At 37.6% G+C, this 12,723-nt stretch overlaps 1 protein-coding gene across 4 annotated transcripts in view; it reads left to right on the top strand.

Moving 5' to 3' along the window:
• The window catches only part of LOC105692913 (neurobeachin), a 165,448-nt gene that overhangs the window by 97,250 nt on the left and 55,475 nt on the right, over nucleotides 1-12,723 (top strand). For all 4 annotated transcript variants that reach the window (XM_048655901.1, XM_048655899.1, XM_048655900.1 and 1 more), the window contains exons 16-31: nucleotides 9-199; nucleotides 271-379; nucleotides 463-544; nucleotides 625-941; nucleotides 1,031-1,252; nucleotides 3,370-5,227; nucleotides 5,304-5,469; nucleotides 5,533-5,686; nucleotides 5,924-6,103; nucleotides 6,484-6,624; nucleotides 6,770-6,877; nucleotides 6,969-7,140; nucleotides 8,595-8,951; nucleotides 10,379-10,509; nucleotides 11,540-11,653; nucleotides 12,456-12,663. In XM_048655901.1, the coding sequence (XP_048511858.1) occupies nucleotides 9-199; nucleotides 271-379; nucleotides 463-544; nucleotides 625-941; nucleotides 1,031-1,252; nucleotides 3,370-5,227; nucleotides 5,304-5,469; nucleotides 5,533-5,686; nucleotides 5,924-6,103; nucleotides 6,484-6,624; nucleotides 6,770-6,877; nucleotides 6,969-7,140; nucleotides 8,595-8,951; nucleotides 10,379-10,509; nucleotides 11,540-11,653; nucleotides 12,456-12,663 (4,510 nt within the window). The remainder of the gene's footprint in view (nucleotides 1-8; nucleotides 200-270; nucleotides 380-462; nucleotides 545-624; nucleotides 942-1,030; nucleotides 1,253-3,369; nucleotides 5,228-5,303; nucleotides 5,470-5,532; nucleotides 5,687-5,923; nucleotides 6,104-6,483; nucleotides 6,625-6,769; nucleotides 6,878-6,968; nucleotides 7,141-8,594; nucleotides 8,952-10,378; nucleotides 10,510-11,539; nucleotides 11,654-12,455; nucleotides 12,664-12,723) is intronic.

Raw genomic sequence — 12,723 nt, 5'->3', positions numbered from 1 at the left:
TTCCTCAGGATGACAACTTGCACGATGTACTGCAAATGCTCATATCCCTTATGTCGGAACATCCATCATCTATGGTACCTGCGTTTGACGCTAAGCAGGGTGTGAGAACTATTTTCAAACTGCTAGCAGCCGAGAGCCAACTCATACGTCTTCAAGCTCTCAAATTGCTGGGATTCTTCCTGAGCCGCAGTACACATAAGTAAAAATTAATATCAAATGTTACCAATATTTTCAAAAAACCAACAAAGTGCTAAGGATACCTTTTTCCAGGAGGAAGTATGATGTCATGAGCCCACACAATTTGTATACGTTATTGGCTGAACGGCTGTTGCTCAACGAAGAAACACTTTCTCTACCAACGTACAATGTTTTATACGAGGTACATAAAATTTCGATCATTATTCCTACAATTGTAATAGATTCGAAATAAAATATGCTAATTGTACCGAATTCCTAATACAGATCATGACCGAACATATAAGTCAACAAATTCTGTATACGCGACATCCCGAACCGGAGTCACTCTATCGATTAGAAAATCCGAGTAAGTAGAGAGAGATCGACGTATCGGTGATACGTTATACAGAATTATAATCGATACAATTTCATCTTGAAATTTGCCAGTGATACTGAAGGTTGTGGCAACTTTGGTCAGACAGTCGAAGCAAACCGAACAACTCCTAGAGGTCAAGAAATTGTTTCTATCGGACATGACCCTGCTTTGCAACAACAACAGGGAAAATCGACGAACGGTTCTCCAAATGTCTGTGTGGCAAGAGTGGCTGATAGCCATGGCCTACATCCACCCTAAAAATACAGAGGAACAAAAAATTTCGGATATGGTTTATTCGTTGTTTCGCATGCTTCTCCATCACGCTATCAAGCACGAATATGGAGGATGGCGTGTTTGGGTCGATACGTTGGCGATTGTGCATTCGAAAGTGAGTATGAATGTTCACTGAAGATTTTCGCGTACATAATGACCGTTTTCTTTCTTCCATTCAAACGACCGTTTTTATAATGTATTCAGGTATCTTATGAAGAGTTCAAACTACAATTTGCTCAAATGTACGAACATTATGAGCGACAGAGATCTGACAATATAACCGATCCAGAATTACGCCAACAGAGACCAATCAGCACGATATCGGGATGGGATCAGCAACACTCGGGCAATAATGGTTATACTAGGCCCATACCTTGGACCAATTCACAACAGCCGTCTTTGCCAGATCCGGAACAACATTATAAGGTATGAACATTTAAATTCCGATATGTTTGCGCTGCAGAAGGTTTTCGAGACGAAACTAGCAGTGCACGCACGCACTTCGCGCGCACCGCATTCGATTTTATTTGTCGTTTGAATTTTTGTCTCGCAATTCCGTTGAGTAAATTAGGCCGGGAATTTTTTCCATCGAGGTATCTCAATTTTTTTTTTCCAAAGAGTGAAAAATTGGCGATAACTCGATCAATTTTACAGATGGATCAATTTGGGTTGAAGATTTGAATTCCTCAGATCAAACTACATCCAAATAGCATGAGAAACCCCGAAAACGAAATTAGGACATATCGATTGGTTTTAGTCGTAGACCCACTTTGATTCTTTGCAATCCATGCATGGGTCGAAATATTCGAATTTCTCGGTCTACGAGGGGCCCGAGCTTTGCTGGAGTCAGGTAGCCAGGGGCGCGCGGTTTGTTGTGGGGCGTCACCTCTGCTCAGCCCTGAAGGTGACGTCTCACAACAAAGCGCTACGCTGACTTCAGCAAACTCGGGCTCCCTAGTAGACTGAGAAATTCAAATATTTTTACCCATAAATGGATTGCAAAGAATCAAAGTGGGTCTACGAATAAAACCAATTAATATGTCCTAATTTTTTTGCTCCCAACAGCGAAAAATTGATGATTACTCGATCGATTGCATGAGTAGATGATTTTGGCTTTCAGATTTGGATTCTGAGTTGATTGTATGTGAAATTACTCTTGAAGAATCGAAAGAAAAATTCGATTTTTAAGCAAGAAATAAATCATTGTTTTGATTGGGTTTAATATGCTTTTCTGATGTATTTTGACCTCAGAAATCCGAATCTGGAAGAAAAATTGTTCTATCTCTAAAATTGACCGAGTTATCGCCAATTTTCAGCTTTTTGGGGTCAAAAATTGAAAATTCATTTTTTAGTCTATCTTCATGTAATTTGAGCTCAGGAATCCGAATCCGAAGGAAAAAATGATGTATCTGCAAAAATGACCGAGTTATCCCTATTTTTTCGCATTTTTTGGCATAAATTTGAGAATATCTCGAAGGGAAAAAATCGTAGCTCAATTTTCTCAACGGATTCGTGTTCCTGAGGTCAAAATACATAAGAAAAGTGCCATACGATCAATTTTGAAAAATAAAAATTTTTGGCCAAAATTTGAGATTTTTCCAAGGGGTACCCCTTACGATTTTTTCAAATTTTGGCCAAAAATTTTTATTTTTTAAAATCGATCGTATGGCACTTTTCTTATGTATTTTGACCTCAGGAACACGAATCCGTTGAGAAAATTGAGCTACGATTTTTTCCCTTCGAGATATCCTCAAATTTATGCTAAAAAATGCGAAAAAATCGCGATAACTCGATAAATTTTATAGATAGATCAATTTTCCTTTCAGAATCGGATTTCTGAGCTCAAATTACAATAATATAGACTAAAAAATCAATTTTTTATTTTTGACCCCAAAAAGCTGAAAATTGGCGATAACTCGGTCAATTTTAGAGATAGAACAATTTTTCTTCCAGATTCGGATTCCTGAGGTCAAAATACGTAAGAAAAGTGTAATACAATTCATTTTTAATCCACTTTACTTTCGGCTCAAAAATCGATTTTTTTTTTTGGTTCTTCAAGAGTAATCTCACATATAATCAGCTCAGGAATTCAAATCTGAAAGCCAAAATCATTCACTCATGCAATCGATCGAGTAATCATCAATTATTCGCTGTTGGGAGCAGAAAAATTAAGACATATCGATTCGTTTCAGTCGTAGACCCACTTTGATTCGTCGCAATCCATGCATGGGTCGAAATATTCTAATTTCTCAATTCACCAGCGAGCCCGAGCTTTTCTGGAGTCAGCGTAGCCAGCAGCGTAGTGCTTTGTTGTGAGATGTCACCTTTGGGGCTGAGCAGAGGTGACGCCCCACAACAAACCCCTACGACCGTGGCTACCTGACTCCAGCAAAGCTCGGGCTCCCTCGTAGACTTTCTCGTAGAGATATTCTTGATCTTCGACATTTCTGAGCGATAAATTGGCGATAACTCGATCAATCCAATAGATAGACCAATTTGGTAGGCTTGGCAGGATCAGTATTGATATGAGGCTCTTGTTTCAGGAATTCGATAACCCAGACGCGATTGACCGTTTGGAGGAATCGTGTAGCTGTGACCTCAATTCCATTGATAATACCGAAAGCGATGGTAGTCCAGCTCTTGTTAAATCACGTAGCGAAACTATGGAAGCATTGCAATCAAGCGAAGCTGTGTCTTTGGATTCGCGACTGAGTGATAAACCAGAAACCCCGACAACTGCACGAGAAAATAATTCTGACACGCCAACAATACTTGAGGAAGCGTACAGCGAGCCTATTTCTCTTCCAACAACGCATGAAACGAGCGAGATCATATCCATAGAAAGCTCCAGCGATTTGTACAGTGATGTCCATAAGATAGAAAGCTCTAGCCCAGACTCAATGTTACAGGAAACTACGAAAGAAACTATTATTGCCTCCTCTACTGAGCACCCACCAGCTGGAAATGATTGTCCAGTAGTTGAAGTTGAAGACGATAACGTTGTAATTGAACCGATTGACGAAAGTATAACTGAGCGGACTGTTTCAAAGGACGCGCACACCGAAACTGACGACGTAGTAGAGGCAAAAGATATCTCACAGAACTCTAGTGAGCCTGAAAAAGCTGAAACTGGGATTGAAAATAAATCGGAAGAAGTAGCTGAACTTCATATTGAATCACTGGAAGATAAGCGAACAGATGAAACATTGAATGATAAAGTGATTGTTGAAGCGCCGGACGAAACAGGAATCGATGAAACATTGGAAGAAAAACTAGTCGATGATACATCAGAAGAAAAAGAAGTTGGTGAATCGGCGGAACTGAATAATACATCGGAAGAAAACTCCCATAAGGAAGAAACGGTTGGAAAAGATGATAGCAGTACTGTTGTTGATAAAGTTGAAGAGCCCATCGCCATTAGTGAAGATCCAGTTGCCATAACTCCTTCAGAAAGTGAAAATGCTACCTCGGAAGATAAATCCGATGACTATGCGATTCCGCCAAAAACCGAAGCCGATGAAGTGGAAAATGTTGCTCCTACGGAAGATCGTCGAGAAGTTATCGAGAGGGACGAGGTTGAGGTGAGTCCGTCCTCAACTGATAATGTGGACGACTCGAGTAGAATTAAGAGTAGCGTGGAAACTCCGGAGATCGAGGAGGGAGGTATCAAGAAAGAAGTAACACCGGAAAATGGAGACATTGGCGTTAAGACTGATGGTCAAGACAACCAAGAAATTTCTGAAAATGTAAAAAGTCTCAATTGCTCAACTAGTGTAATAGAAAGCTCTGAAACGTGTAAAGAGACAGTAGACGTAGAGGGTAATGGTTCGGAATCGATAGAAAATAGTGAGTTAAGTAACGGAGATAGCACCGCGCACTCTGTAGTGAACGAAAAAAGTGCTGTTATTAATGGTAATAATAATGGCAACGAAGAAGAGGTCAATGACGAACATTCAGGAGAACCGTCCAATGTTTCTATTAGTGTAAGTGATAAAACAGACATTCCAGTGAGGACTGAAACCATAGAAATAGAAGATAGTGTTTCCAATAATAGTGATGTTCAAAGTTCTGTAGCTAATGTGACTCAAGTGCCAAATCCCAAACAGCAAATTCCAACAATATCCACGGTCTGTGATGCAACTAAAAATTTACCCGACGGTGTGCCTCAAATTATTAGTTCTAAAACTATTGCGACGGACGATCAGTTAGTGAATAACTTAAATTCAGATCACATAGATGCTCATCGTAGATCTAGCCTACCGATCGTCCCCTCCGAGAATATCGCGGATGGGGGTGTCGACGATGCTCCTTCGCTACCCTTACCCCTGCGTAAAATGTCATCACCTCAAAAGCGACCAAGGAGTGCCTCTACATCAACACAAGTTGACCCGAATCATTTTGGTACATCGAAAAAAAGCACACACATTATTTTTTTTTTCGCTTCACTTTCGATTCTAATTAATCCTTTGGTCCCCAGAGTCTAAGCGGGCTAAACAAGGAAACCCTTCGACAAGGCCGATGTTCAGTCCAGGCCCGACCCGACCACCGTTCAGGATACCTGAGTTCAAGTGGTCGTATATACATCAAAGATTACTCTCAGACGTCTTATTTTCCCTGGAAACGGATATTCAAGTATGGCGAAGGTGAGTTTGGAGAAGCGCATTAGTTTCTTTAGAACGAGTCTGATTTCGAATTTTATTTTTCAGCCACTCGACAAAATCTGTATTGGATTTTGTGAACAGCAGTGAGAATGCTATATTCGTGGTAAATACTGTCCACTTGATCTCTCAACTCGCTGATAATCTTATAATAGCTTGTGGAGGACTCTTACCTTTGCTGGCTTCGGCAACTTCGCCCAATGTAATTATGAACATTTTATTCGGACACAAGCTACAGTTTCTATTCCATTGACGATTTTGAACACCCGTATATTGCATTTTTCTTACTCGATTAATACAAGTAGCCGCATAGCTATAACTTGTCTTGCTTTGGAGTAATAATTTGTGCAATGAATAGATTACGATACACGACCTCTACATTGAAAATTAGTTGATATAATTTCTTAATTATAATAATATCATTTCATAATTCTCTTAGAGCGAACTGGATGTAATAGAGCCGACTCAGGGTATGCCAATTGAGGTAGCTGTTTCCTTTCTGCAGAGACTAGTCAATATGGCCGACGTACTCATTTTCGCTAGTTCATTAAATTTTGGAGAACTAGAGGCAGAAAAAAATATGTCCAGCGGTGGGATTCTGCGTCAATGCCTGCGATTGGTTTGTATTTTTTTATGTTTTTTGATAATTTCCTAATTTCATCAAAATTTAAACACTTACAGCTCTGTACAATTTGTATTCCGATCCAGGAACATTTATCCACATATGAAAATTATATTATTTCTATTGATTATTTTTAAACATGCATAGCTGTGTTTCGATTGTCAGTGTGCATTGTCAATTTATTGCATATCTATTAATTACATATTATCGAGTATCCGAATAGCTTAGAATCGTAACAACCCTCTCAAGAGGGTACCAAACTAGATTTATTAGGGCTTCGGCCCTCATCAATAATTTAGAATAGTCTCAGAAAAATCTGGTAGCAGTAAAATTTTCTATTCTTCTGTGTGTAATTATCTAACATATCGCTTGTTCAGGTCTGTACATGTGCCGTTAGAAACTGCTTAGAGTGTAAAGAACGTGGCAGACCTTACAGCATGTTAGGTCGACAGATTGGTTCTAGTAATAAATCACATCACATACAATCGCTCATAAGAGGAGCTCAAACTTCGCCCAAGGTATGTCGATCTCTCAAAAGTTTCCCTTACATTCTGACAATAACATCGTGCTATTACCAATTACGTAATTTACTAAAATTAATCAGTTGCTATTAAAATTACAAATTGATTGATTATTCAGTCGTTAATTTTTTTTTTTTTTCAGAATATTGTTGATAATTTAGCAAGTCAACTAAGTCCAGTGAAGGATCCTGAAAAGTTGTTGCAAGATATGGATGTGAATCGCCTGAGAGCTGTTATTTACAGAGATGTTGTGAGTGTGCCTCATACAAGCATTCTGTCGCACAATCGTGACTCATAGATATCCGAACGACGCGTATTGACCATAATATTTTCATTTTTAGGAAGAAACCAAGCAGGCTCAGTTTCTGTCCCTGGCTATAGTTTACTTCATCTCTGTACTAATGGTATCTAAGTATAGGGACATTCTGGAACCTCCTATCCCGCAACGACCACCAAGCCCGGTTCAAACTATTCAGACAAATGGAACGAATCTCAGGCCAGGAAGTCCCTCAGGTGAGTCTCCTTTATTTCAAATTATCTCGAAATTCAGCCCCAAGTAATTAACTACTCAACAAATAGTTGACGACTACTCAATGATTCAATGCTATGATCGAAAGCGTGGGGCTTAGACAAATTTCATAATAATTTATAATATTATGTTGTCAGAGGTATAACGGATAAATTTATTGGCGAAAGCTACATCTGTATTTCCGAATTGCTTAATTATTGTGTCTATTTTTACTTATTATTTTTTGTTATGTTTTCATTTTCTTCATTTCAAATTTGGTAACTTGATATGTGTTGATGACAAGAATTTTGTGTTAGGCGAACTAATCAAATGATGTCGAAATATTCAGTTACATCTTAGTCAAAACTCTTACGTGTCAGATAAAAATTTTCTCTCTAGATATTAAATAATGTTGAAGAAAAAAAAAAAAAAAACGTGTTATAGTTATCAGGTTTGTTACTATTCTCTACCCCGGTCACTTACCAGTACAGCATGATTACAATTATTGTAAACGCATGTCTAATATGTTCCACCAATGCAAGCACAGCAGAGCAACAAACAGTAGTTCAGAATTTATCATGTGTGTAGACTTGAATAGTTTTACATTACCTAATCGAAGAAAATTGAGACTAAAATAAATGTAATATATCCTGTTCATAAATACAATTCAGCACGTCATTTAACGTTGCACATTCCAACTCCCCGTGATAAACGTACAATTATTAAAAATATTCACGGAGTAAGTGAAAGTTTTGACGAACCGTTCGATCGATTCCATTACTTACGATGAAGATTATTGTTACCTGTATTTATAGCATGTGATAGTGGTCAATGAAATATCAAGAAATACGTGCTTTCGGTTTTTTGATGAGAATTCAATTGAAATCGATAAAAATTATTCAGATATATTTTTCGAAAAATCTCAACTTGTAGCTAGTATGACGACACAATCGCACTAGTGATAAACAAACATCACACATTGGCACTAAATTCCAAATGGTAGAATATAAGCATGCGTGGTTGCACTGGTGTAGATATTATCTTCTTACCTGTATCTGACAGTGAGAGTTTTGATGTTTGTCGAATGTGTCTGCACTTGATCATATTTTAGACATTTTTACTCTTCATCACTCCATAATTTGTCATCCATCATTATACTATGAAACTAATAAAATATAATTTTTCCATATTACAATTGCTATCTGGTTCGTTTGTGTAAAATTTTTACCTGGGAAAGTAGAACGCTGTTGTAAAAAAAGATGAAAGACCGTAATACACGAAAAATTTATGCCTCAATAGCGATCTCACTTCATGACTTGTTCGATCATGATCATTGCATAAATTCTGTTGAATAAAATCAGTTCTGAATCTCACGGTAGAACGAAATAATTAGCATATAGGTCTAGTTTGAAAGAAAGGGATGAATGATGAAGTAAATGAGGAAAATGTGGTTCCGCAGCAGATGGGATTGGTGGTGGAGGAGGGCGGCCACTGTTCCCGCAGTGGTCTCACCATGTGTACCCTCAGTTCCTTCCGGGGTCTCACCCCAACGCCAATGCCAACCATCACACCAGCCAGCACCACCACCAGCACCCAATACCACCGGCTGCAAGGCACACTAGTCGCCAGCCCCCCTCCAGCTATTATTTCCCCAATAACCAGAACAATCATTCCAATCATCATTCGAATAACTATAACTTCCATCATCATCATCATTACCATCATCACAATAACAACAATCATCATCATACGCTTCAAAAGCATATCGATCAGCCCCGAAATCTCTATCATAGAAATTCTGGTGTCGGTCTGCAAGGTAATTGCTCGAAAATATTCCTTGAACTGCTCGTTCGCTCCCTCAGAATACGGAATGATGTTTCAGTTTCTGTTATAATTGTAATTACTGTCTCGTATTTTATTATTAGAAATTATCGTTGATTTTTGCTTTCTAAATACCAGCTACTGTAGTTCCACAAATTATGCCTATCGATATACACCCAGCAACGAAATTCGCGCTCGGTACTCTGCGGTAAAATGCATATCTTTGAAATGCTGTAGATCGAAGTCAAGAAGTGAAAAAAAATCTTTTCAAAGAGCATCTCAAAAGTGGAAATTCCATCTTCAAGATGGTTTTCGAAATGATTTCGTTCGACTTTTTTTCTTCGACTTACAGCACTTCGAAAATGGGCATTTTTTCGTTAATTCTCTTGCTGGATGTAAAACTGTAAAAAAAATTTCACGAACGTATGCTTCACAAAATAGTTATGAAGTTAGACGAACAAAGTAACTTGGGGTTACACGGTTCAATTTGATTACCCTTATTCAAATATGTGATCTAAAACAGCGTAGTGGCTACAATTATTTTAGCTAGGATTGAAATCCACCAAGTTTGCACGTTTGGAATTTGTATGTTGTTGACGTGTGTAGTGAAACATTGTGTCGCAACTATATGTGTGTATCATACAAATCACCGGTCACTATCATCATTTCTAATAGCTCGGTCGATTCAAAAAAATATGAATACAATAAACCACGAATTTTTAGACGACAAACATAATTATTCTTCCGAGTCATCGTCGTGGTTCATTTTGCTATTTTATCATAGATCAGTTTTTCATTTTATCGCGCTCTGAATTCTAACTCGCAATTTAAAGTCCATCCTCTTAAACAAGTTGTTCATACCTACCACCATGCATTGCTGTTCCCATAAAATATTTTACTTGAGTAAATCAGTGTAAGTTATATTTTATTTCTTTACTTAACAGCATGAGCATGTCGTTTCAAAAATTATTGTCGGACATTCCGTCGATGAATTATTTTAGCGTTACCTTGCACGTGATTTTTCTATCTTTAACGAATATGCCAGAAATACTGTATTGATGGTGTTTCATTGCAATGTGATTTCTAATACGTCGAGTGACTAAAACTAATACCACAAGCGTTGCCTCTTGATGTGGATAATGCTAATTACCTACAGAGTCTCTAAATTACTGACACTTGGATCAATTAAAATACAACAGAGCTCCTCCGTCGTTCGTTCTTCGGACTTATTAATCATTATCAATATATCAGTACGACTGTGTATAAGTGAAGATGAAATAATTGTCCCCGATGTATTCTGCATTTCTTTATGTGATTGTCTGATTGTGGCATGTAATATAATCTTCTCATCCCCTTAAGGTTGATGTATACCGATAGAAAATTATTTTTTCTCTGGTAAATTTGATGAAACGTATATTATAGGGAGTGGCGGTGTGATGAGCCAATCTGGTTCCCAAGATGATGGGGAATACGAAGTAATAATTGTTGGGGAAAATAATTCTTCGATCTTGGCTGACCATGATATTTCCTCGAGTGGTCCTGCCTCTATCAAGGTAATTCACGTTATTCAATCCGTTACAATGGCGCCTTCTCACCCAACGATATTATTCATTACTTGTATTGAAATTTATCCTTTATTTCATAACGCTCGCTCGAAGCGTGACTCACATTATTATCAAATATATTATGCACCGATTATTATCGCAGATGCATGAAAAACGATATGATTGACAATTTATTCACATATCAGGCTATCGCCCATTCAAATTTATCGGCATTCAATGTACTTTGACAATTGATCTCAATATTTTCTTCATCTATTTTATTCAATCTATCTCTCATTGTTACGATAGAAAGATGTTATAAGCAAGACGCTATTGCGCTATTCTGGATTTTTGATTACCTCCTTCCTATACCCAGAGCTTTGTATTATATTAATTCGATACAGTTTGGGAGATCTGAAAATTTCGCTCAATTTGAACCTTAGAGACGGATATGAAAAATGTAGTTGCAGTAACTGAAAAAAAAAAAAACTATTACGTACGTCATTTTGCCTGGTACATGAGTATTATCTGTTTTTTGTACTTGTTTTTTTTTTTTTTTTTTTTTTTAGATGAATTGGTGATTTATTGTAGAATTATGTAATACCCATGTACATTCGATGAGTTTGCTCTGAAACACTGAAATCTTGACTCGCAGATTATGTGAATAGATAGATAGTATGTACAAGAGTTCTTCGATAGTATATTAAAAAATGATAGATCGTAAACGTCAGTTGTTCACCAATTTTCTTTACAATCTTTACCTTAGTTAGAATAATTCTGTACAAATTGATTTATACAGCATAAAAAGCATCATATGTGTAGAATGGTATGACATGGTTGTGTAATTAATTGTTACTTACACCGGCTACAAGCGAGACATTCGGCGGGGGTGTATAAAAAATAACAAAATTGAAAAAAACCGCGTCGCGAACCGAACTGCAATGTGTCTACTAAAGCATGCAGCGAAGCCCTCCTTCTTGACTTATCTGACAACTTCCTTTGCTTGCATTGCTATGCGTACTAACTACCGGTTCTGAAGGGAGGTCACAGTGGTGTACCTCGATCACGGGCTATCCTGGAGGATAATTACGCCTCACCCGACTCTACACTTGGTTATGCTCCAAGACCAGAGCCACTCCCACGCAATATGCAGGTACAAAATTTCGTTGGACTTTTATCTATCCGTGAAGAATGTATATTTTTGAATTTGCCACCACCGAGGCGAAAAAATGCTCATTCAATCATCCAGAAATTGATTCTGATCTGAGTTAAAATCAATCCACCAAATACGAAAGTAAACGAATAATATTCGTAATTTATCGATTACAATTAATGTTGCACGATATAGTACACAAATAGTCTACGGTGATGAATTTGTGGCATCATGTATACTGTAAATGTTACACATACACAGATTCATGAAAGTAAGTTCTTCCCATACCAAAGGCTTATAGATATGAAGTGCTTTAATTATTTTATGTCTAACTAACGATTTGAATGAAATGTGTATTACCTACTAATCGCATGTTACTTGTTGATACATATTATAGTGATTATTAGCGTGAAATTTCATGATTATGTTATAGAGTTTGATGAATTTTAGTCGGATGTCTATATGATTACGAAAGATAAATTTTTATCGTTCATTGGACACGGTAACAACGTTGAGACATGCTTTTGCCTGGATTACTTCAAGTAGTTGTCCAAATCTACGAATCGTAATTCAGAGTAAATTTAATATCAGCGTATTCGAAATAAGCTAGAACAAAAAATCCTGATGTTATTATTCCATTCCCGTCTGTTTATTTATGTTACGTCGTATCATGGACAAGTGAACCCTTCCCCCTACTCCAAATTAATCCTTGAAAGTGAAAATTTGTCAGACTCGTTCGTTCCTTTCATTCGATCGCCTCGAATGCAAATATTTAAATCACATCTCGTTGGATTTTTATCAGAGTAATGATTCAAGTGAAGAAACGATTCATCAGAGCAATCTCACGGCTGATCCCAGTCCGTCAGAAGCGACTACCGATAACGAAAACAAGCTCAATTCTTCCGAGGATGCTTGGACCGACGTGAACCTCAACGAGGACGGGGATTCAATTTCCACTTCTAATCCAAGAGATGATCCTCGCAACATTCACAATGTCGCTCATTCGCGGGGTGAATATTCATTTATTTTGGGGGATTTTCCAAAAATAATCTACCGATTTCTGAAACCAC

Source organism: Athalia rosae, chromosome 5 (assembly GCF_917208135.1).
Source record: "Athalia rosae chromosome 5, iyAthRosa1.1, whole genome shotgun sequence".
Classification (NCBI taxonomy): Eukaryota; Metazoa; Arthropoda; class Insecta; order Hymenoptera; family Athaliidae; genus Athalia; species Athalia rosae.
Note: the sequence above shows the minus strand (reverse complement) of the source record. Positions and strands in the feature narration are given on the sequence as shown.